The following is a 25738-nucleotide window of genomic DNA, read 5'->3' as shown; positions in this document are numbered from 1 at the left end:
CTGGTCCCTGAGAGATGTCAGATATTAGGGAAATTCTCTGTCAGCTCCCAAGCAGGAGAAAAGCCCCTGCCTGCCTGCCTGCCTCTGCTGGGCAAGCAGACAGCATGGAGAGGCATCCCTGTGGTGCTGCTTTCAGCTCAAATAAAGCTTATCAGGGCTGGGAAATGCACACTCATCTGTCTGGGCCACTGCACCCCTGCAGATGCCCCCCAACCCCTGGAGCCCACCCCTGGGGCATCAGGCCCTGTGCATCCCTTTACCTGCAGACACGAAGAAGATGCCGGCACTAAGGATGATGTTGTGTCGGGTTTTGTAGAACTCGCTGGCTGCAATGCAGAGTCCACCCATGAAAAGCAGAATCACACTCAGGATCGGGAAAATACTAGAGGCTCTAACAGCCCCTGCAGAGGAGAGAGGGAGGGCAGGGCAGAAAGAACAACACAGGTGTGAGAGACAGCAAACAGGGGCATGGAAATGGTGCCGGAGTGAGGGGACGGGGCACGCGAGCACGTTTTGTGGGTGGGGGTGAAGGGGAGAGGCAGAGGGCAATGTGCAGTAGGGGAGTAATTTAAGGAGAGATAAAGGCATTGGATGATGGAGGGAGGGAGGGAGAGAGAGAGAAACAAAGTGTGTCAGAAAAAGAGAGTGGTCCAAAACAACTCTCCCATGCCCTGGCCACTGCTGCTGTCACGAAGCTGGTGGTTCAGCACAGGGAGGTAGAGGGGACTGCGGGGCTGGTGGCTGTGTTGGGAGCCTGCCTGCCTTGTCTGTGCCCCCTCACACTGTCTTTTCCTCTCTTTTCGGGGGGACTGTGGGCTGGAGGGGGAGCCCAGGCACCATTCAGCTTCTCCTTCTGCGGGGCTCTGCCGCTCAAGCCTGCACTTCAAAGAGCAGCAACCCAAATGCTTCCTGCAGAGCTGCTCAATCTCAAATCCTCCGGAAAGGGCATGAGCATCTCAAGGAGAAGTTTTTTGGTTTTTTTTAGGGCTGAGAAGGAGCTCGTGGTGCCATGCACTGCGCTGCAGCTGCAGTGAGGACTGAGAAGAAAAAGTCCCAGCCCTGTGTGCCGAAATGCGGGGTTTATCCTAGTGATTAAATGACTGGGCTCCTTCCAGAGGGCAGTGATGGGTTTGGATGTGCCAGCTCCCACACACGCACACTCTCCATCGGTCGATATGGGAAGAGCTCAGCCAGCAGAGGGCAATGGCATGGATGCACAGATGCACGTATATGCTCATATGTGCATGCAAAACATACCCCAAAGCTTCTGGGGGGCCTGACTCGTGTTCACGCAGCGAAAGGCCAAGTCTGTGTGTACGCACACCCACGCACACAGGCACGCACGCACACACCGCTCGTGGGCGGCTCAGTGGGAGCCAGCGCTCTGCCTGAGTCTGCGTTGCGAATATTCCTATTTTTTTTTTAAACTAGGAAGGCCTTCTCTCCTCCCTTCACAAGAGAAAATAAGCTGTTAAAGTGTGAAATGAAGCCTTGCTTGATAAAGAAAGGTATCAGACGGGCTGGTGCAATTCTGCTTGTGGAGCAAAGATCTGGAAGGGGGATGAAAGCTAATCCTTCCTTGCCTGCAAGAATGATCCCAATGAAGCAAATGCAGGACTTTTTCTTAAGTGAGCAGAGACCCTGCTTAAAAGACCCTGCTGGTCCCTGGATCCTGCTAGGCACAAGCAATCAGCTCTTTGAGGGGGGCCTAACCCACTGCCTGTGCATGGGGAATGCAGAAGGCAGGGAGAAACCTCTCTTGCTTGCTTTCCAGCTCTTCTTGGCTGTGTTTCAGGGAACAGGATAACAGTAATAACCATCTTAATAGCTTCTGGAAAACAAGGTGGCATTTGACGAAGGGAAGCTTAAATGGCAGGAAGCAAACGTCAAGCAGACACCCACTCTTGAGAGGGTTTCTAGGGGGATGCTTGGTCTGTCCTGCAACCTGGTCCTGACTACATCAGTTTTATCTCTGTCTTAATTCTGAAATTCACGTCTGTTGGGAGAACACAAAGTTGCTGACTGACATGGGAAGCTGCAGCTGTCATGTGGTGGAGAAGGAAAGTAGCCTTCTTCAGCCTTTCAGGAGGACCATGCCAGCAAGAGAAGGGGAGAATATCATCCAGTCTTCCTGGCTCCAGGGCCTGTGGCCTAAAGAAGAGGGGCTGGTGGTATATGCTCCCTAAATTCATCTGCATCTGCTAGCAAGGAAATACAGGGATGCTTCTGGTCCCTCTCTGATAACAACATTTAATTTCAAAAGTCCTAAGACAACTTACATGGATGGCTGGCAGAAATAATGGCTAAGCCCTTCTAGCCAGGCTATGGACACTACCCCGTGACTGTCCTGGTCCCCTGGGGCATGAGGAAATTGCCTACTCTGATACTGATAAACAACTTCCTAGCTATTTCTGATGGTACCGCCAGGCATTGCCCGTGCAGAGCACCCATGGACTCTGGTTTTACAGAAGTTCTGGGAAGAAGCTATTCAGTGGGGTCCTTCTCCAGGCAGGTCTAAGCCAGCAGAAATCCCAGTTCCCTCAGGAATGACCCAAGTCATCCTTTATTGACTTGCCAAATCTCTCTTTGAACCTGGTTCTTTCTTAAGAAGGGCTCTCCCCTGGGAACACTCTCAGGTCCTGACATTGGGCTGGTTTTTGTCTTCAGATCTTGTTCCCTCTGAGGGGACAAACCCATCCTTCTTGAGATGTTTGGCCCCTTCCCCGAACTCTTTTTTCTGAAGTGCAATTGATGCTGCAAGCAGCTTCCTTGCTCTCAAGCAGCTCTGCCAGGGCTGGTTTGCCCTCGGAGGCAGCCTGCAAACCTTTGGCATCCCTGTGCCAAACTGGATCAAACCCCTGTCTTCAGCTCTGCTGTTCAGGGGCCATGCAGCAATTAAGAGACCGGTGCTGCAGAAAGGCAGCTGAAAGAAGCAATCTCCCTTGGTTATTTACAATTTACAGTGGATGAAGGACTGTTTGAGAAACCAAGAGGAAGCAGCATAAGATCTGCCTCTTTTCACATACAAATGAGCCTCACAGATCCTAAATTATCTCTCTCATCCGTGCCGCAGGGCTGGGTCTCCACATCTGGCTTGGAGCACACCCGGATGACAAGGAGCTATTCTGAAAGACTCCCGGTCTTTGGAAGCCTCTGATGATTAACCTTGGAAGGTCAAAAGCACTTATCTCAGATTTCTGTTGGGAGAAGATCTCATGATGTCAAAAGATGTTGGGCTTGTGGAGGCAGGGCAGGACAGCAAGGTGAAGACCTAAAAGGAGGAGTGTTCCCTGCTCAGCTGTGCTAAAGGAAGAGTAAGCTCCTGCCTCTGGGGTGGGTGGAAATGCTGGCTGGGGAGAGCAACCAGGCAGGGCATGATGTGGATCTGTCCTACTGGCCAGGGTGCTGCTGCGCAAAGCGCTGTGAGCTTTGCTCACACATCTCAGGCTGGACGTGGAGCTCGGGCCAGGTTTCATTACAGACATGCCTTGTGCCTAGGGTTCAGCATCTCTCTAAGGGCTCTGGGTGAGCACCAGGTCTTTCCTTCAAAGGGCTCTGACTGTTCTTATTCCTGCTTCCTGCTCCCATCACTAAAACCAGCAAAGATCAGATCTGCAGCCTCCGTAGGGAAGCGGGGTTTGGGGAAAGGTGAAGACAGCAATAAGAGCTCCTCAGTCAAAATCCAGTTAATTCCTTAAGTCTGGTGCCACTGGAGTATCAGATAAGGAAATACAAACTTCCTCTGCTTCAGGAGGACATGCACACTCACACACACACACTGCCCCAGCTAGGCCAGTCTGACCTCGGCTTTTCAGTGGATTTGAATTAAGACTCTGATTTTATATCACAATTAATTTCTGCTAATAAATAAAAACGCCATTTGTTGTTACTGTGAGTTTGAATTTGCACTGTCTCATGGGCAGGGTCCCTGGGAGGTGAGAGTGGAGTCATTTTTAGGGGGTGACAAGGCTCTGGGTTTTCCACTGAGCCTCACAGGTCCCAGTGTCTCCACCACCCTGTGTTCAGAAAACAAAAGGCGCCCGACGCTAGCACCTACGAGCCATTGCAGAAAGAGCCTGCGGACTTACGGAGGAAATATTCTGCTGTATCGGCTTCATAATCTGCATCCTCAGGGAAGTGATCGATTTGCTTACACAGACCTTTAAAATTCCCTAGGGAACAAGAGAAAAAAAAGAACAAATGAGAACACCAAAACCTGCCTTGCAGGAACAGCTGCCCTCTGCGTCACCTTTTGTGCCCGCCTGCCTTCTTCCCAGGCAGTGTGCCCACTCGTGTGTGCATGCCCAGGAACTGCCCAGGGCCTCTCCTTGCACACTTGAGCATGTATCTCCCTGCTATTTGCACAGGAATGTGGGGTTTGCTGTCAGGATCCAGCCTGACGCCCACCAAGCCCAGCACGCCTCACTCTGCAGAGGAGAGCAGCAGAAGCTCGGTGGCTCCTGCTGAAGGCAGGCAGGAGAGCACTGCCTGCCTCTGAGGGAGGTGGGATGGGAGCAGGAGCCAGATACTGGGCAAAGTACAGGCGCCAAGGTGCCCTCCCTCAGCATGGACAGGCGTAACTGTGAGTTTCATCATCAGACCTCCACCAGTGTTTCCCTGGTGTGGCCTCGGTGGATCCCAGCAATGAGGGGATCGGGGCAGGATGATTAGGTGTGCGTTTCAAAAGTATTTGTTTCTCTCAGCTGTGAATTTGCTGCCCTCTGATTCCCTGGGCAGGATACATCCCTTTGTTCTGGTTTGGTGTGAGAACAAAAGCCCTTAATCTACTTTCTCCATATGACTGCTTGTTTTTGCGTACCTTTGCCAGGCCTCCTCTTGTATCCTCACAGATTGAGGCTACAAGAAGTTTGGTGCAAGTGTGTGTATGCAGCTCAACAGCAAAACACCCTTGTGCTGGGGGAGCAAAATCTTCCACCATAAGTGGAGGAAACTGGGCTGGACACAGTTCCATCAGGCTGGTTTATGTACAGGGCCTTCTGCTATTTTCAGTCATGGGGCACCCTTTTTCACACACTCCATGACCAACAAGGCCATCCCAGCAAGTGGCCAGTGACACCTTCCAAGTCTTTTCTTTGCTGAGATGTCTACCAAACTCTTATTTTCATCACTCATCTCTCCTCTTGACACCAGGAATACCACTTCAGAGAGGTACTCCTCAAGCCACATCATAATTTCTACCATGACCACCGATTAATTAGTATTTCAAATATATCCATTCTTGTACAGGGTTGACCATGTGAAAGACAATTTCATTATATCTTCTGGGGTTCCCACAATATTTTTCTCCTACCCTCCATTCCATTTCCCTCTGGACACTTGCACTGACTAGCAACACAGAAGTGATGGACATAGTCTGTCCAGGAAGGAGAAATGCAGTGTCTGCATGAGGTGCATGGGTAGGCATGGTGATCCCGTGGGCCTCCTCACCAGAGGTCATGCAACAAAATGGTTCAGGCTCATTGGTCCCTCAGTGGAAGCATTTGGAGACCGAGTCTGAAAGAGTGACAAATGCTGTGGCAACCTGGGTAAGCCTCCTGCCACCCTGACCCTGAATCCAGCTTCTGGACCAGCTGGGTGTGCAAGGCAAGGGAAGATGAAGCTGCCACGCTTGAGGTTGTTGCCTCAAGACCTGCAGTCACCATGTCAGGTCCCCAGGTCACGTCTTGGAAGGTCTGTTCCAGATGAATTTGAATGATCTTTCAGATATTTGTGAACAGATGGAGGAAGGATAAAACTCAAAGGATTCTCCCTGAGTTTCTTCTTGAGGCCAAGCCTTGATGGATTCATGTTTGGGATGCTTTGGGAGGCAGTCCTGAGTAAATAGCTGAGTAAATGGAAGGCAGGTGGGTGGGTTTCTTTATGTCAACCCCCAAGTTTGGCTTCTTCTGCATCCATCTGGCTTGTGTCTGATGCCTCCAAGGTACCTATCGCATTTAGCTGCTCATTTGAAGAGCTTGCATGAAGAGACTAGAGACAGCAGAGAGGAGTGTGTGTGCATTAAGAGGTAAGTAATAGGAGAAGAAAGTAGGAACAAAGCCTCTCTGTGTAGCTCTGACAAACTATTCCCACACTGAAACTGTGGGTTATGAAAGGTTGTTAATCACTCATCCCCAATCCAGTTACCTCGTTGAAAAAGTGTCTGCTTCTCAGCCATGGCTTTTCTGGAAGGAAAGCTTCATAGCCAAGGAAATTGCCTTGGCACACTTCCACCCTGCTACTTGCCCACTAAAATCCCTTTGAGGCAGGCAGATACAGCATGAAGGGGGTCCTTTCCCTTGCTTGCCCCTGACTGCCTGGGGCCATCTGCCTGTGACAGATGAGCAGCTCCTCATCCTGGTCCTTTGGCTGCAGTCACTGCTGTACAGTGCATGTGAACACTGGCACACTCCGGGGCACTGGGGAGGTCTCCAGCTTCAGATTTCAGCTCCTTGCCCAGCAGATCCTGAACACTGAGTTCCTCCTGCCCATACTTGCTGGGGGAGCAGGCAGAACCTGCATACACCTCCCAGGTGATGTTCCTGGCACACAGCCAGAGCCTCCCAGTTGGAATCAGCCAGGGAGGGAAGACGCAGTGCATCTGGGAACCCCCTCACTGTGTGACATCCTTTCCCTGCTTCCTTTTTTCTCCCTCTCCCCCGCTCTGTTTCTTGCTGAATTTGAGGCTGATTAATTCCTATGTAAAGAATTGAGCTGCTTGGGGAAGATGCTGCATCTGGTGCAGGCTGTCTTTTATATGGACTTGCGTGGGATAGCTGGTGAGAGGTTTGGCTGCTTAGGCAGGCTGAGGGACTATGCAGGCTCTTTGAAAATCTGCTACTGGTGCTCAGTGTCCCAAAGGCTTTGCTGACCTGGCTCAGCAGGGTACTTGGCCATTGGAGTGTCAAGCCTTGGCTTGCTTAAAATGCTGTGACATTGTGGAGCTGCCCTTCTCCACAGGCTGATACGCTGTGCCAGGTTGATTCCCCTCCCCGGATCAATGCTACCAGGATTCATGAGGGCAGTGTTGGTCCCACTTTAGCCCCTGCTTTGTCTGTGCTCAGCACAGAGTGCTGTGGGTTTGGATGCTGACTGTTCGCCTGTGCTACCACACCCTCTCCTCCCATGCCTCCTAGCTCCTCTGGGCGATGGATGGGGAAAGGATGCAGAATTTAGGTCATTAATGCGCTAACTGGGAATATAAGAGAACAAGATTCAGTTTTTGCTCTGCCACAGGCGTGCTGTTAAAACCACTTCTCTCTGCCTCAGAGTCCCACCCTGTAAAATGGGGGTGACAGCATTCCTCTGCCTGGTGCCGTACGGGGACGTGTTAAACAGGGCACGGTGTGGGTGTGCTGGTGCCAGCGGCTCTGAAAGTGCACGGAGTAGGTGAGTGATGGATGGCAGCGGTTCAGAAATCCGCTTGGTGTGGGGAAGGCCTTGATGTCACTTCTTGTGCCAAGGTCACTCGGCAATTCTCTGACGGACATCTGTGGCCTGCTGAGATGGTACAGCAGCTTCCCTGGCACCTGTGCTGGTGGAAGCACAGAGGGGGGATGGAGCAACTCAGCAGTGCTGCTGAGGTCTGACACAACAGCCTTTTCTTGTGCTGCACGTGTGGTCTGCAGAGCCAGGGACGGTGAGAGCTGTGTGCCATCCTATAGTTAATACTCCTGAACACCTGAGCAAGATCAAATCATTATGTGGGAGGGCATGTAGGGTTCTGAGTACACCCCCAAGGAAGTAAGAGCAACATCTCCTCTCTACTTGAGTCCCTTTTCCCTTCCCATTCTTCCCAGCTCAAGGTATTTCATGCTGTGAACCTTGAAACAGGGCATGCGTCTCTGTCTTCTCCCATACTCCTCTCTGAGAAACTTTAACTACATGTTTCCACCTCCTCCCTGTAGCTCTCCCGGTGCAGTTTGGGCTCTCTCTTCATCCTTGCTCATGTTCAACCATCAGATCTCTCTCTTGTTTCTCAGTCTCTCTCACTCATGACAGCCGCCTCCCTCTCTCTGGTGTATCAGTGTGGGCACCCTCCGAACAGCCTGCTTTGGGGTGCGCGGGCGGCAGAGAAGGCGGGAATGAGCATCAGCCTGTCTCAGGACTGGAAGGCTGCAGATGCCCATGTCCATGGAAAAGCACAGAGCAGCCCCCGCATCCTTTGTGTCTTACTGGGTGTCATTAGGCAAGATCACCACCGTTTGCTTCTTGCCTGCCCAAACTTTGGAAAATGCAAAGAAAACGAGCCAGGATTGGTGCAGTAGGCACCCTTCCAGTGCCTGGCCAAGGACAGAAGTTGCCCAGTTGGGTCATTAGGAGCAGAGACAATCTCTCATACTGCCAAGGGGGACTAAATGTCTAAGAGGCATGAAATTCAATGTCAACTGTGTGTTCATCTCTGTGAGAGACCTCCTCCAGTGTGGCAGGATCATTGTTTGGGTATAAGCTGTCTATCCAGGACAGCTGGCAGCCACCAGCCCTGCTGCAGCAATACTCAGACTGAGCTACCCGTGATGAGAACCCGGCTCGGTATTGTTGGTGATACAGTTTATTTTTGTGCCGCTTTGTGCAGCCCTGTCCCTTTCAGAAGTCTTGCTTGCCTGCAGAGTGCAATCCATTGCAAAATAGTAAGTTCCAAAGAATGAAAAGCTACTCCCTTCCTGTGAGGTAGGAACACTTTTAAATGGTCAGGACCATACATCTGAAAACTGTGAGCCAGAGGCAGAGGAAAAGACATCCAAAAGGAGAGAAGCAGACAAAGAGGGATGAGAACAGAAAGACCTGTTTTCCCAGAATGATTTGTGATATTTCCATTTATGGAGAAAAGCAATCCACTGAAAGCTTTTCTTCAGTCTCACTCTCTAATTTAGCAGAGGTTTTGGCATGATGGCTTCTAGAGAAATAAATAAAGGGGGCTGGATATAGCTCTTGTCTCTAAAAGCTGAGAAAGATGTCTTGGTGTTGGCCAAGGATTGAGTATCACTTTCCATCACATGCTCCCTGTATCATTTTAGGCAAGCCACTTACCCCCCTCTCCCCGCCTCCTTCTTTCACTCAAAATGGGAATAATGGTATTCCCCTGCCTCAGAAGAGTAGGCTGAAGATACTTGTATTAAAAATATGAAAGTGATCCGACACTGGATCATTTGGGCCAGATAATTCTTCCCACCATCTAGTTCAAACGTAACATGTTCATTTTTGATGTGACCTTCTGTGCATGAAGGCTGTGCAAACATGGCAGTTCTCAGAAGTTCCCACTTCTGCTGCCTGCCCTAGGAGTAAACTTTGGTGCGGAGTAAACTGTTTGCTATCTGCCCATGAAAGAGACAGGAGAAATGGCACATGAAGGACAGGTAGTCAGACACAAATACAAATGTTTCTGCTCCAGGATTCTGTTTCTGAACAGCGTCCCTTTGGTACCAGGTGGTGAAGTGGGGCTCAGAGCCAGCCTCTGGGCTACAAAGACAAATTCCACAGCTATATGGCAAACTGCTGGCATGCCTTTCTTACACACAAAAGGCTTCCAAACCAGGAGAGGATGTCTGCCATCCCTGTCAAAAATTGACACTGGTGACACTGAGTTGTTAATGCCCAACCTGACATGACTGCAAGAGGAAGGAGTGAGGTTTCATGAAGTGACAAAGAGCACAGGAAAAGCCTTTTGAAGGCATTTTGATTGCTCTCCTCCCTTCCAAGAATGAAGCACTTGAGAGCTCACATAATTTGGGGGGATTTGGAGCTGATGAAAAGCATGGTGGCAGGGAGCACAGACAGCGCTTGTGGGCATCTGCTTTTACCCACATGTGCTGACTCTCTCGAAAGAAAGACTGGCCCTACAAAAGGGCTCATTATCCCTCTCTGGGAATCCCTCAGTAGAGAATCTCACCTTCCAAAAATGAGGCCATCTTTTCACCTGCCTCAGTACACAGGTTACAGGGTGTAGGGTTAAAGCAGAAAATAGAGCACAAGGGTTGGTCATTCTGGGGCTGGAGCAGGTGCTGCTCTTGCAGCTCTGACCCTGCACAGTGGCAGGGGATGCTGTACTAGGGTAGTACCTTTTGACCCAGCTGGGTAATTTTAGGACTGAAGAGTTCTCAGCTGTCATTAGGGACATAGGGATTTTCCACTACAAGGTGAAGGTCAGTGGGACAGTAAATGTGGTCTGTGGAGCTGAGCCTGGGACAATAGCAGAGATCCCATGGGAACTACAGGCCATCAAAAATCTTGCCACCTTTCTGTCCAAATGCAGTGCACCTGCTTTGATGTGGTCTTCTTCAATGCAAACATGCAGCAATGCATATGTTAAAAATCCCAAACAAAACCCTAGCAACATAACCAGTACGTTGCATACATAATTCTCTCCCTGGGGAGAGGATAAAAGAACAAACCACACGTGACTGATATCAAGCTCCATCACTTAATTTGCCACTGGAATTCATTCAGATATTGTGCTGAAGAAGCCTGCAAAAGAACTGGTGCAAAATAGAAATTGATCTTATAGTTATGAAAGAATATCTGCCCCTGCCTACGAGGTAGAACAGTTATACCAGCTCTCCTCCCCTTATTATTAATAATCATGCTTATTACAGCTGTTGCCAAGGGTCAGATGATAAAGGGAGTTGCAGTAAAAATGTTGCAAACACTGTCTTACAGACCACTGCTGCCTTGATGAGCATGGAGGAAGAGGTGTATCACAGCACATTAGCAATAACCAAAGCTACAGCAGTAAAATGGCCTGAACACACTGGTTCTGTGGAGATTAATTTATTCAGGAGATGGCTGATAAATAGGAAAAGAAATGCAGACATAGATGGGAGAAGCAAGTGGGAGAAGGCAGTATGGGGTAGCACTGAGGAGAAAATGATGAGGTGGAAGGAGAGGGGTATAGAGAGCTGCCAGAGAGCACCAGGGAGATTAGTCCCATCCAGACTAATACCAGGCTCCTGTTCTGCCTTTTTCAGCTCTTCTCCTTGCTTAGTCTCTGCAGCTATCCCTGACAATCACCTGGAAAAGGAGAAGGGGCTAATAACAGAAGGATCATGGAATCACTTAAGTTGGAAAAGATGTCTGAGATCACTGAGTCCATCTTTTGACTGATTGTCAGCCATTGTGCCAACTTAACCAAAGCACTAAGTGCCACGTCCAGTTGTTTCATGAACTCCTCCAAGGATGGTGACTCCACCACTTCCCTGGGCAGCCTTTTCCAATGCTTAAACACCCTTTCAGTGTGACGACCACACATGTGCTGCTGCAGGTGACTCAGGTCCCTCCTGCCGAGCCTCAGCAGTGTGGGTGGGAGTGCAGGAGAGCCCATCCCACCCTGGCATTGCCCACATGGTGCCTTGCAGAGCTCTGCTGCGGCAGCCAAGGGGGCCCACGCTGTGCTAGGGCTGGACTCTGCACTGCTGTCAGCCTGGAACTGCTTTGCATCTTTCCTTGGAGGTGGCAGCCTCCCCTCCTTCCCACCCTGCTCGATGCTGCTGCTGCGTGCTGCTAAGTAGCCCATAGACTCTGCCTCAGAGCTGGCTACAGCTATTCCGTGTACGTGGGTGGAGATGCAGTGGTAGCAAAACCTATTATTAAGATTATATGAAGATTTCCATTTATAAACACCCTCTTTTTACAGGGTTGTAACTTTCAAAAATATCCTCGCTGTGGCTTGAAATTTCCCGTGCTTTGTCACAGGCAAAGAAGTGAGATTGGCTGGGAAAATTGGGCAAAGGCTCTCGAATGTGTTTTGGTGCAAACGCAAATCCAGCATGTTTGAGCTTTACAAACTGAAACATTGCGGGTGGCTGGATTTCAGGGACTGCTAGACATCTGTCCAAGTCACAAATGAAAAATCTCAACACAGCAATAATAAAAGTAATTAAAAATATCCTTTTTTGCAGACACCCAGTACAAATGTCTCCCATGGTAAACAATTGCATCTTTTTTCTAGACCTCGCCAGAATCAAACCCAGACCAAGTTTCTTCTGAAAATAGTACTTAACACAAAAATGTATTAGGCTCATCTAAATCACTGAAAGCTGTGGATAACTGTGTTCCTCCTAGTGTTCCATTTCTCACATTTGCCTTCTGCACTGGCATTGCAAATAATTATATATATATAACAAACGCGTGATTTAATTTATATGTCAATGAAATAATTTGGTTTTTATAATGATATTTTCCTGTGTGATTCAGTGAATGAGTAAAGCATGAGCAACATCTCTGGTTCCTCAACAGAGAGATCAGAAACAATTTCTACTGTTGTTAGAGTGACTAGTGTCACTCTAGGAAGGAAAAATATATGAACTTTCTAGCTTACAAGCCTTGTACCAGTTTTCAAGGTCTATTAGCTGAGCTGGTGGAAGGAGTGCCTTTGCCTTGCAAGAAGAGACAGAACTAGATTTGAAATGAGCTGGTAACCAGAAATAGAGTTGAGAAAAGGGTTTGTAAGTGGTTGTGCTCGGATGTGGTAGCATGATGTTGGATTTCAAATTCAAAGAACATAACTTAAGTGCTGGACCTTCTCTGGTGGAGGATGGAGAAATAAAAGCAGAAGTTGATCAGGACATGGAGAAAAGTCCAAGCAAAACAGGAAGGGCAAGTGAAATAAATCAAGAAATTAGAGATGATTAAAAAAAAATCTATCAATTTGTAGCAAAACCATTTATGTGTGTGTGTAACGAGTCAAATGTGACACTACAACTGTGAGCCAAGTGACAGGAAGGGTGATGCAATTATCTGCAGTGAGAGAGAAGTGATGTGCATAAGGTGTGGGAGGAGACGAGATGCTCCATAGCTACCACAGGCAATCCCAATCCACGGCTGTACATCCAGATGTGAGAGGAAGGAAGACACTAATTTAAGCCTGGATGGAAAGGGGTGAATGGGATGGAGGAAGTATTTAAGAGCTGGTTCTTCTCTTTTCTTTTTTTTTTTTTCCTTTTCCCTATCATGGCAACAATACTGTAACTAGGACAGTTTTTGCATATAGGGTTACAACATCAAACTCTCAGAAATCAGAGCATGTAAACAACATCCTAGCTGGATGAGGACATAAGGACTGAACCATCTCAAATTTGGACTCAAAGACCCAGAGCCCAAATGGATTAGTCTTTCCCCAGAAGTATGTAGAGGAAAACCACAGGCTAGAAAATTTCTGATTTAGTTCGTCCTATAGTGTTGCATTTTTCTGCTCAGAGGTAACTGTGTTGCTGATCTCTGAGTGTGCATCAGTGGACAGAGCCAGGCTCACCTTGTGCAGTAGGTCATGTTTTGGATCAGTGATGAGACTGTAACTCTAATGATCACTCTAAGTAACAGTGTACAGACATGGACTTAACAGGCAAGAAAAGAGGGCAAACCAGCTGTCCTTGCACGGTGAAAAGTGTCCTGCACAGCCTGGGATGAGCCACAAGCTGTGCATGCCTAGTACAGATATGAGCTGAGCCTCTAACTCAGCAGGAGCCAGGGCTTGGCTATTCCCAAACTCCAGATCTTGAATCTTGCAGTTGTAATGCTGTGTTCACAAGGCTTTTTGAATGCAATTTCCTTAGTCATTTTTAAATTATGAAGGAGGAGAAAACACACTTCAAATCCTTCATCTCCAGCTCCACATTGCATTTGTCTCTGACATATCCAGCTGGATCTATAGGGAGACGCTGTCCTCAGTTAAACTGGTGTAAATCTAGTGTGACTCTAAGCTGCTCCTTCAGCAGTTAGGGCCACAACCAAGAGAGGAATTAGGCTTGCAGCTGTTAATTAGCTTAAGAAGTATGTGGTGTGCTTTAGGGTCCTTCAGGATGCAAAGCACTATATAGAAATTATTATTAGTTATTAATAACAAAAATACCCAAGAACCCCAGGGAAATAATCCAAAGAATGGAACAAGTCAATGACAGAGGCAGCTTTTAATCCATCCTCCCTCTTCTGCGCCACTTGAGCTCTCCTCCCCCTTCCCCTCCAAGGCTCAGACACATGGAGGAAGGGAGAGCCCACCATCACATGTATTTAGCAATTTGGCAGTCTCAGCGAGTCTCCTGTGTTCTCCCACACAGCATCATCAGCCTGCAGTAGGAATTGTGAAATCTCTAGCAGAATTGACACCCAGCAGTAGAAATTTTGGGGAATAACAGTGTGTGGGAATTCCTCGGCTTGCCTCTCATGGAAAATTGCAACCCTCCCTAGTGGTCTTCAGGGATTTTCATTTCATTGTCCTCCCTTCCTCTGGGAAAATGACTGAGAAGGTAGGCACTGCCTGCTTTCTTTAAAGGTCTCTAAATGAGACCTGGGGGTCCCTTTGCTGTTGCCTGATTTGGAGATAACTGGAAATTCACAACCTGTTCTGGCCATTCCAGCCCAGGAGATGAGTATGAAGTCTATTTCAGGTGAGGAAATAGAACAAGGGAAGGGCTGGACTTTGTCTAGTACCTTTTTACGCCAGGGAACCCAAAGCCCTTCACGCAACACTGACAGAGGTCCCGCGGCGCGGTGGCTCTGCAGATGAGTGTGGCTGCCATTACGCGCTCACTGAGCGCGCACACACTCGTCCTCGGAGAGTGGAGGTGGCCTTGCCCAGGCAGGGAATAGTGGTTATCCCTTAGTCTGTTCAGGAAGTGCTCTGGGGTTTTTGCTGTCCCTTCAGGCAGCCCACCAGAGATGGCCAGGAGGGAACTGGGTGTAGGATTTCCTTGGCAGAAAGCCTTGCTGACTGCAGCACTTCAGGTTGAGCTGCAACGTGCGGGGCCATGCACTCACGGAGCTTTTCTGCCCCGTGTCCTTTGTGCCCTGGAACGCACCACCTACAAATTAGAAAATGAAAGCCCTGAGGAAGAGGTCAGGACTTTCCAATTTTGCAATTTCCTCTGGCAGTCACTACATTTCATCCTCCAGCACTGGTGTTTTGGGAGAAGCCCAACCCAGAACAGATACCCTGCTGTGCTCCGGGGAACACGCCGGGATGAAGGGAATATGAGTGTGCTGAAGCTCTTCAGGATGTTTACTCCTGGCAAATTGAGTCCTGACCTGGACCTCACTCACAAAACTATCCAAAACCTCCCAAATGTTCCTAAATCAATAGGGAATAAGAAACACAAGGGAAAACAGGGAAGGAAGATCAGATCAGCGGACCTGATGTATAGCAAACCCCTTCCTACTGACAGCTTAGGAGGAAGCCACTGGTCCTGAGCTAGCCACTTTCAGAAAGGGTTAGTCATTGTCAAGTCCCTGACTTGACAATGTCTTCAGAATGGGGACAGCGTCCATTGCAGTCCAATGACTGAATGCAGTCCACTTTCCAATCAGCCTGAGTGCTGAATCCAAACATGGCTTAATATTGTTTCTTGGATTTCCCAGCTATGCTACGATTCAGGATGTGCGGAGTTGTATGGATTGCATGTATAGGTTCCAAAACAGTTTAGGCTCATACCTCCCTGTGCTCATTGCGGTGCAATTGCTGGCAAGGCAAATACCCAGAGTAACAACCAGACCAGTCTGTGAAAGTTGTAGGAAAGCATTGCCCTCTGTGCTGAAAGAGCCAGGACACAGAGTTTGCTTTGTTACACACATTATGCTTATTTTTCACTTGGGTCACTGGAGTTCAAAAAATGTTGGTAAACACAGCTTGTACCCCACAGGGCCATGCAGGGTAGCTGTGAGTCTGATCAAATTGCTGTAGCACAGCTATGCCGAGGCTCCTAATGTCTCCAAACAAGCTACTGCTGTTCTAACTTGCTGCTTTACTCATAATCCACATCAAACACTGGGTGTTAAAATAGACATTGCACAGATTTGATTTTAGGTCCCTTTCTATGCAGCTGAGCAAAAAACAAATGCCAAGCCTTGCAAGTGTTGTTAGCTTTTAGAGGCTGCTATTAGAACATTAATAATTTTATTATTGTTATTTCCTCAGGGTTGTGGGTACCCCAGTGATTTACAAGAAAACAAAGTGATTTGGCCCTCTCCTGAAGCTCTTACAACAAAAGTTAGACTTAAGCACAGCATTGGGCTTATTTAACAAGCAAACAGTGCCAGCAGGGTGTTTGGAAAAGGGAGGTTTATAGCAGCACAGGATCATGAGACATTTACGATTGTGTGCACATGTATATCCTGTTAGTTTATGCTGGCTTTTAAAAAGAAAACCATAGAGGGGAAAGGTGTGCCAGATTTAGGGATGGTGCCTGCAAGAAAAACGAGCGGAGGTCAGCGAGGGAAGGATGATTTGGAAAGGGGAGGCTGAAGGGAAGGCTGCAAAGGAGGAGTGTGAATCTACCTGTGGCACAGCCAGGAAAGGCATACGGGGGAGCAGGTACTGCTGCTCAGTCATAATAACCCTTTTGAAGCTTGACTGCAAGTCGTGCTGCTTCACCAATATTTTTTCATCCACTGAGCACGCTAATTTATTACAGAAGAGTCTGTAGGTGTGAGCTATGTGCTAAGGCTAATCTCTGAAGCGTTTTCAGCTACTCTACACGTAACATTACTCTTGCATCCCAGGGAGGAGGCTATTCATAATGGAATAAAATTTACTCACAATACTAGACTGGGGAATATTATTTCTAATGTGATCTGGCCCAGTTACACTCAGTTAGAAACCTGAAAGGCCGTTTCAGGGTTTTGAATAATGTCCAAGCAGGTACCAAGCCACCTTCTATGTCCCGAATTGTACTACCTGGAGACCTATCCATCAGAGCTTCTTGTACCAAACTGTACCTCTCTACTCCCCACCTGCACTACACATGGAATGATGTAGGTCTCAGAACTGAAACTTCCCTGCTTCAAAGTCTTTAACATGAGAACTTGTCTCCTAAGACTGCCAAAACCCAAATCCCTTCCATATTTGCCCACTTTCCCTTGGAAAATATTTTCAGTTCTCCGCTGGAATCACTGGTCTGAAGTACCAGCCCCTTTCTCAGTTTCTAATTTACTGCTATAGCTGCAGCAGTCTGTGAAGTAACAACAAAAGTTGTGCTGCATCTTAGATCTTAACCTCATTCTCTTACCTTTGAACTCAGTTGCCAGACAAGAAAAGTGCTAAGATCAAAGAACAGCAGCATCTCAGACTCACTTTGTGTTTGTCTCTCCATGAGTAAATCCCCTTTTTTTTTTGTCTGTGCCACAGCCACTGCTGAAAGTCTTTCTTTCTTGAAGTTGGTCAGCATTTTTCAATGACAATTTCTCAGAGGGGTGCAGGGACTTTGACCTGGTCACCTAAATCCCAGGGGAATAAAGTGAATACCTGAACTATTGGCTTATGGCCAATTTCAGTGCCTCTAACTTATGGTTTTGGTTTCAACAAAAAAAAGGCACATAAAACTATCTTTTACCCGCCCCAGTATAGAACAGGAAGTTTTATAAATCCAGAGCTTTGTGGGAAAGTAGTTGTCCATGTTTTTCCAGCCTGGTCTCTGCACCTGCTTGACTTCATGCACCTTACTCAGCATGTTTGCAGCTTCTCTTTGGGTCCTGCTGGGACAGCTGTGGCAGCTGAAGACACAGCTGGCCCGCTGTTCCTTGGGCACCACTTGGCCACTTTACTAACAGCTTCCACACCTCAGTCTACCAGTCTGCTCCTTCAAAACTGACCTCTGAAGTCCACTGTGCACCAAGACCTCTTGATTGGCACAGCCTTGGAAGGTGCTGCCCTTGGTTTTGCTGAGCCAGCAATAGAGTCATGTCAATCTCAAACATGGAATTCAGTCTGTGCATTAGACTCTGGTCCAAACTGTCTCTCATGGAGCCCCTTTTATTGAATGTCTAAATGAGTTTTGGCCAAGCTGGAACCACAACAGGGCAGGTTTTCCTCTTGTTTCCTCTGTGATCTGACATAACAAATGGATTGTGCAAATGCCTCTTGAGAGCTGCCCTCCACTCCTCCCGAAGGGCTCCTCTTTTTCTGTAGTGCACTTCACAGTGCGCTGAGGAGCAGAGGCGATTGATGCGTCAAAGAGAGAATGAGCGACTTTGCCTGACCCCGGGATCCTGTAACAACCCCAGCACTGGAGATTCCCCTGCAGGGGGTGGGAGGGGTGGGGGTGTGGAGAGAAGAGAGAGCATTTCCTGACAAGCCTTGTGTATGGAATACCTGTGGAGACTGGCAGGGAAAGCAAGCAAGCTGGGACTGGATGCCTTCCAAGCATCAGAGCAAAACTGAATCTCTCAGTGGAGGATGCTAAATTTTGACAACGGGAAAGAAACAGATAGACAAGGGGTGAGTGGGAGGGGAAAGCCTTTCCCTGATAATGCTGTCTGCTTGTAGCTTTAAGCATTATTATGTATTTCCACATGCCATCATGGGTACACAGCATTTTACTGGCAGCTAAACAGGCAGAATTTTGTCCCCAGGATTTTGCAGTACAAAGACCCCAGCATGTGGGGCACTTGCAAGTGAGGACACCCAGCTCTTCAGAGGATGCTCTCAGCAGCCATTAGGCAGCAGCTACAAGGCCTGGATCCTGCTCCTGGTGAGGTCAGTGGGAAACACTGGGGACAGGATTAGGCCTGAGACTTGCAGGATGGAATGAGGGAAGGAAATGCCTGAGAAAGGTCACAGGCTGAGTTATGGCATGTTCATATCTTGTTTGCTCCTGGCTTTAGCTGGGTATCTCTGAATCATTCCTCATTCCAAAGATGTAATATAGTAAACAAAGTTAATAGTCAGAAGGGGCAAAGCTTGCCAAGGGCACAGGAGAAGTGGAAGTCATTAACGCAGAGAGACTAACTGCAGTAAATGAGTCCTGAGGGCAGGCAGAGGGAGGTGAATAAGGTTGTGCGGTGGAAGGAGGGGAGAGGACAGCAGGAGAGGAGGAGCAGAGTCATTGCTGCAGGACAATGGAGGGGGCTGGGGAGGGGCAGATGTGCTGAGTGAGCACCGAGTAGCATGGGAGAGGAGACAGGGAGCAAGCTCCAAGAGAGCCACATGAGGCCTTGAAGATGAAATGAGAACTGAACTTTGATGTAGAAGGAGTCTGGAAGTCAGCACAGGGATTCAAGAAGAGGGAATGACACAAGTGGAACAGCAGGTAAAGAAAAGATAATGTAACTGCTGCATGCTGGGGGTTTTAGTGTGATTATTAAGCCTCCCCTACAGTCCTGCTGGGCCTCTCTGGCTCTGAGAATTGAGCGGGTTTGTGCTTTCCTGATCTGGTCTAAATAGCTGGGTAAAGCATTTTCCCTATATTGCTTTTGCCTAATCAATCGTCCACACATCAGGAGTGTTAAGGGGAGGCAGTGACAGGGAGAGGACTGTCTGTGAGCGGTGGGATGGGTGCCACCAGAGCAGCAGAACAGTGGCACTGAGGGGCTGAGGATCTCCCATCACAGCCCACAAGCTGTAGGGTGCAGAGCATTTCTACAGAGAGAAAAGTAGTGGGATTTCCTCCCATCTCATGACTTCCCCAAAAGTTGATCAAGGGGATAATCCCAGCAGTAAAGCTTTTCCCACACTCTGAGGGGTTCCAATGATCAATACCACTGTCTCTGTTGTTTATTGCATCTTTCCTAGGTCATGTCTTGTCAAGGGTGTCTCCTGCAGGACAAAACTGCCAAAATAGGCAAGAAACTTCCTGTTCCCCTGGCTTCTTTAGGGAGAAGCTTCATCTCCCATCTCTGAAACCTTGAGTGGATTCTATGTGGGTTTTTTTAACATCTCATCTTTCCATTTGCTTTTGAAACAATTTTCTACACGTGAATTTCTTCTATTTTCTTACCTTCCATGGTCTTGTAGATTTCTTAATTTTTAGCTTATTGTTACAACTCTGGTGACTTCCTGCTGCCCCCTTCTCCTTCTTCTTTCTTAACTATTGGCATGCAGTTTCTCAACCTCAGTTTCCTGACCTCTGGGACTCAGTCCTAATAAGACCAACTTTTCCCACCCTACCCTGTGCCACCTTGCGTAATTTGCACCAATCCCTGTTGTCTCTTAATCTCAGAATTGTACTAAACCTTTGATGCCCTTCAAGCATTTTCTTCATATGCCCATTGGCGCTCCTCTGCAGTTTGAGTGGCTCCCTCCTTTCATCTCTCTGTCCATTATGGCAATACCTGCAGTGCTGAGTTAACCTCCATTTCTGTCCAACACCATCTGCAGTAGAAACCAAACCCAAACATAAACAAAATCCATTACTTCAAGATCTTCTTCAGGATGTTTTAGCAAGTGTCTGATTGCCAATTGTTTGGGTTATACTTTCAGGAACAACAGTGTGAATATGTCCTTCATACCTACCGGGAGACTTAGGGCAGCTTATCAAGGATAGTCTTGTTGTTCTTTCTCTGTTTCTCAAGTTGTATCAGCCCTTCCTCCCTGGTCCTCTGACACCACTGTTATTCCCAGCACACCCATGTTGTCTTCACCTCCTAGCTCTTTTCCAGACAATGTACTTACTCCATCTTTCAATCACAGATTTCCCTGATTTATATTGTTTAGACTTAACAGCCCTCTTTCCTGAGCCTTTCTCATGCCTTCCCTCCCACTCTCTTTGCAGCCCTGGAAACATCTGACATAATTCAGTCGCTCAAGAAAACAACTACTTCTCTTGACCCTGGTACCTCTCATCATTTAGGCCTATCTCCTTACTCTGTCTTTTTACTTTACTCCTGTTTCCAGTAATTCCATAGCTTCTGGTACTCTGCTCAGCTCTTTGAAAAGAAGCCATTATCTGCTGTGTCCTCAGGCTCCTCCACCGACACCGCCGTTCCACTTAACAAGCACCCAGAGCCTCCTTATTCTTCATAGAGCACTTAAGAGAGTCACTCCCTGCTATCTCTCCTACATGACTGTCCTCATCCATTTTCACTCTAGGTTCATGCAGACCGCAGTGCAGGAATCTAATGATCTCCTCTCTGCTAATGATGCCTGGTCCCATTTCTTTTTTTACTTCATGGCAGCCCTGTGAAATGGTTGCCCACTCCATCTGTCTCAAGGTATTCATTGTGATGAAGGTACTGTCGTTTCTTAGCAACTGCTCAACTTTCAAGTGGTTCTTCAGATGGGGATGCCTCTTCTGTGCTGGGATCCCTTCCCCAGGGATAAATGATGCTTTTAATATTTTTTTTTCTTATACAAATTATAATCATACCTAACATTCATACTGCTTCTCACTCCTAGAGCTCAAAGTATTTTGCAAAATCAGTAAGCATTGTTTTCTCCATTGTAGAGACGGAAAAGCTGAGTCACAGAGACACTAGGGCCAATATTTTCATGTGTTCATTCATTTTATGCATCTTCATTTCTGGGAACCCAGTCTGAAATAACTTAACCTAATTGCTTTGCTATAGGACATGAAAGGGAGCAATAGGTCTTGAGCACCTTTGAAAAACAGAGAATAGAACAGTAGGTGCAAAATACCTCAGAGAAGGCACAGAGAACTGAGTACCTATGAAAATGTAGTTGTATACCATCTGATCAAGACTACAAAGAGCTCCCTTACTTCTGACATCAGAGCCAGAGACCTCCATTCATGAGCCTACTGCTGCTTCAGGGTCTTCTTTCCACCTTAAGTGGTGGAGAGATGTGATGGTGCAAAGCCTCAGGGTGTTTTAGAAGTTTCAGAGTAACTCTTTTTACTGTGACATATCCATACCTCCTCCGTTGTTTGTTTTTTGTTTGTTTGTTTTTTTTTTCCTTGTGAGGATGGTAGAAAACAACCCTTTCCTAGAAGAACTGGTGGACTAGTAGCTAGACTTAATATTGAAATGGTGGAAACTGGTTCAAAATTCTTATCACCCAGCAAAGGCTTCATCCTGGACTTCTTGTATTCTAGATGAGTTTATTAAATATTTGGTTCTTCTGATTTCCTCTTCTCTCCTTCTGGCCAGTGAGTTCATCTCCGATCTAAGCAACCTTTTCCACTGAGACTAGAAAGTATGATCCTGCAGAGTGTCAGCTTCAACAAATTGCCATTCACAGACAAAAGATGTGTTTCAGTAAAAAAATTCTGTGAGCTCTATTTGCCTGGTTAATGTCAATAGTACTGAAATACACACAGCTTTATATCTGCATCAGGTTGCCCCTGCTTACCTGCAGCCTCTCTTGCCTAAGAAAGTTTCTGGATTCATATCAGCTTTTCTCAGTTAACTTCTTCATGGGTAGAATCATTCCTCTTAATATAAATTGCTTCAAATAATCAATACCACCTTTCTGTCCCTGTTTGAAACCCATTCTGCATATGTTATGTGATGGTTGATGAACAACTCAACATGAGCCATCAGTGTGTGCTCTCAGCACAGAAAACCAAAGGAATACTGGCCTGCATCAACAGGAATGTGACCAGCAGGGCAAGGGAGGGGATTCTCCCCCTCTACTCTGCTCTTGTGATCCCCCCACCTAGAGTGCTGTGTCTTGTGTCCCAGCATAGGAAGAACATGGGACTGTTGGAGCAAGTCCAGAAGAGGGCCATGAAGTTGATAAAAGGACTGGAGCACTTCTCCTACAAAGACAGCCTCAGGAAGTCGAGGCTGTTCAGCTTGGAGAAGAGAAGGTTGTGTGGAAACCTCACTCATTTTTTTCAAATCCCTCTCCTTTATTTTCCAGTCTGGTTTGTTCCAGTCTGTGCCATTACTCAAATTTGTCTGCTAGCAGGGGCTTCCTCAGTGTCCCACAGCTTCAGCTGTTGACATGTCTTTTTCCAATACTGCTTCCTTTGCCTGGACTAACATTTCTCTCTGCTTTCTGAACTCTCTCTCTCCTCCCTGTCTTGATTTCAATTGATAACAGATTTGTTTTTCAATTGTTTTTTTAGACTTTAGTCCTGGGTTTTTCCACTGTGAACCCAAGCCAGCCTGCCTTTTTCTAGCACTCAGTACAAATGTTACAAAATATAGGATTGGTAAGTAATGTAAAACTGCAATTCCATGCATGATCAACAGAAAGTCCTTATTTCTTTTGAAGAGCCTGGGAGACCACTAATGTGCTTCTCCCATGTGCTTTCAAATAATTCTTGAAGGAACATAATAGCTTCCCTTAATTTGTTTGTTGATTGACTTTTTTTTTGACAGCACAAGGGCAAGTCAACCTCTGACTTGTTTGCTAATCTGTTTGTGCCAGCATGGCTTTAAGTACATGAAGTGTGAATTTCAGTTATTTCCTAACTGGAGACATGTACTCAATGACTTTTATCGTATGCCATCAACTCAAAATGGAAAATATTTGGGTTTCCAGTTCCCCAACAAAAGAAAGAATGTAACAAAAATATGCCCCAAAACCCAGATACCTTTACATCTTTTCCCTCAGAAAAAGATTTCCAGTAACAATTTGGTAGTTGTTTTAACTCAGTAGTAGTAGTGTCTCATCAGAGTGAATACTTTTTGGTTATAGAATCAACATTTTCTTTTTACAAACATGTTCACGTAAATGTTGCCATTTGAGGGAAAATCCATGCCAGTAAATATGTTTCTGGAACAGTCACAGAAGGCAGACAAATGGAGTAGGAGCACAATTGAAGCTAATTTGTTTAAAGTAAACTGAATGATCATACACAAATATTTTGTGTGATATTTACTAAAACCTATGTTCTTGTCCATCTGATGACAACTAGCTAATTTTTGCAAAGTCAAACAGGCACATGAGAGCCTAACCCGTCCCTTCAAATGGTGGGAGTTGACCAGCACTGGGAGATGTACCATGCTGAGTTTTTGTTTAAAGGGTAGTCTTAGAGGTTAGTCCTAAAATTCAGGTCACACACACTTTTCACTCCATATGCATGTATACACTCAGCCAAAGTTTGACTGCATCCCACTGAATCCTTCTTTGATGAAGAAAATGTGACTGCAGAATCAATACTTTAAGGTTAATGTCAGATAGAGGGTGTGAACAGCTCCCTTCTTTTGTCGGAAATACATCAGCTTTCTCAATTATTGATCTGTCCAGCTATGTTTCTTTCCTTGGCTGCTACAGGAATGCTTCTGTTGGAACACAGGATGATGACTTTACAGGTGCTATTAAGGAGCACCACATCTCTATCCTGTTTATTGGACAGCAAGGGGCAAGTGTGGAGTCCAGCAGTAGTTAAGGTGGTTTAAGCTGTGTGAGTTACATGCTGGCAGGACAGGGAGAGAGCCACATTACAGCAGCTCACACTGCTTTGGATTCACTCCGTTCAAGCTGTGAACACAACCAAATATATACATTTTTCTGGCATTTTTATTAGTTATAGACTTCCATCTTTTCCATCCAAGCCAGTGAAACAGCTTGTGTAGCTTGCTGGGTGAAAAGCCTTTGCTTCTGAGTGATACTAGAGAAGTCCTGGAATTATACCCCAGATGTTTTATGCAGTGAAATGGCTGCAGCACAAAGTAATGGCTGTGAATAAATAAAGTTGGTATTGGAAATTTATGTTGCAAACATCTGATGAACTGTCCAAAAGAGAGATGACAGTGTTGTAACATCTAGCTCTGGATCAATCATGCCACTGTACACCATTACAAGCCTAACATATAGATTAGAAGCCAGCTATGAACTGAGGAGTAGCGCTGGGAATTGCACATATTCCAAAATGAGCAAACCACCAAGTGCTCATCATGGTACGTACTGGTGAATGTGAGCAAACAAATCTGGGCCTGTTTGCAGGGCCATCTGACCAGGTTCCTCTGCTACACAGCATTAGGTTTGGAGCACAGCATCTCTCTCTAACATAGCCCCATTTCCTAGCTGGCCTGAGAAGCCAGCTCCAGGCAGGTGGGATTAACGACATGCGTGCAAGGAATTAATGGAGGTGACAGTAAAGACGAGGTGCCTGTGACCAATGCAGCTGCTGCTGTGCTAAAGGGGGAAGATTCTGATCATACAAGAGGCCCAAGCTGTTACCAGGGGTCTGCACAAAGCTGTTTGCAGCTTCATGTCTGCATCACTGTGCAGTACCAGAGGTGCAGCTTCCCCGGGAGCTCGGAGTTTGGAACAGTTTCTCTGGCTGCAGGTTTGACTGCCCTGACCAGGCTGATCCAGCGGGCAGCCTAAAGCCTGTTTTGTGTGTTTGTCTAACACACATCACAGTAGGACACACTGCTTTATGAAATACAGTTTCTAATTGCAACCCAGGGTTTTCCAGACCAGTGGCATTGGCTGACAGACGTTCACGTGGTCCCACATTGCCTTTTACTGTGTTTCTCATCCTCTCATTTATCCAATAGACCATTGAACTATTGAACAGCTCTGGCTGACACATTTTTGCAGCTCTGAGACCTACAGCACATGATCCTCAGTATATGGGGACTATTATCTCTTGTCACATTAAGGGGAAAAAAAGGGTAGTTTTGCCTTAAAACAGCTGAATTGGTTGGTGTTGCTGTTAAAACTTTCTGTCTACCTGGCACTGCATGATGAGAGTTGTATAACCCTTGAGCTGTTGTGCAACTTCCCAAGTAAGGAGCCAAATAAATGGGATTTCAGAGGAATATTTTTACTTTGTTCTTCTTGACAGGACATTATACCTCAGTGGAGGAGTTCAAATCCATGCTGACCAGAGACAACTTCGCTGCCCCTGCTCCAGGGCTCTGGTGATTTATCCAGCCTAACCCTTTGCCAACAGTAAGTTCCTGTTTTGTGCACAGAAGCCTGTAAGAGTTAGCTGACAAAGACAAGTCCACCCATCCCCAGGACAGAGGGGAGCCCCCTGTGCATTCGACTTCAGGGACTAGAAACAGTGTGTGTGGGATTTCACCAACTGGTGCAGAGAGGCATCAGACATGTTCCCACGGGCTCAGAGCCCTCACTTCACACACAGGGAGCTCCCAAGGAGCTTGATTCTGCAGAGCACAT

General features: G+C 47.0%; 1 protein-coding gene across 2 annotated transcripts in view; it reads right to left on the bottom strand.

Annotated features, from left to right (window-relative positions):
* The window catches only part of CACNG2 (calcium voltage-gated channel auxiliary subunit gamma 2), a 52843-nt gene that overhangs the window by 1869 nt on the left and 25236 nt on the right, over positions 1 to 25738 (bottom strand). For both annotated transcript variants that reach the window (XM_015629475.2, XM_015629476.2), the window contains 2 exons: positions 4089 to 4172; positions 261 to 401 (listed from right to left, as the gene is read on the bottom strand). In XM_015629475.2, the coding sequence (XP_015484961.1) occupies positions 261 to 401; positions 4089 to 4172 (225 nt within the window). The remainder of the gene's footprint in view (positions 1 to 260; positions 402 to 4088; positions 4173 to 25738) is intronic.

The sequence above is a fragment of the Parus major genome, chromosome 1A (assembly GCF_001522545.3).
Source record: "Parus major isolate Abel chromosome 1A, Parus_major1.1, whole genome shotgun sequence".
NCBI classification, from domain to species: domain Eukaryota; kingdom Metazoa; phylum Chordata; class Aves; order Passeriformes; family Paridae; genus Parus; species Parus major.
The sequence above is the reverse complement of the archived record's forward strand: the minus strand, read 5'-3'. Positions and strand labels throughout refer to the sequence as shown.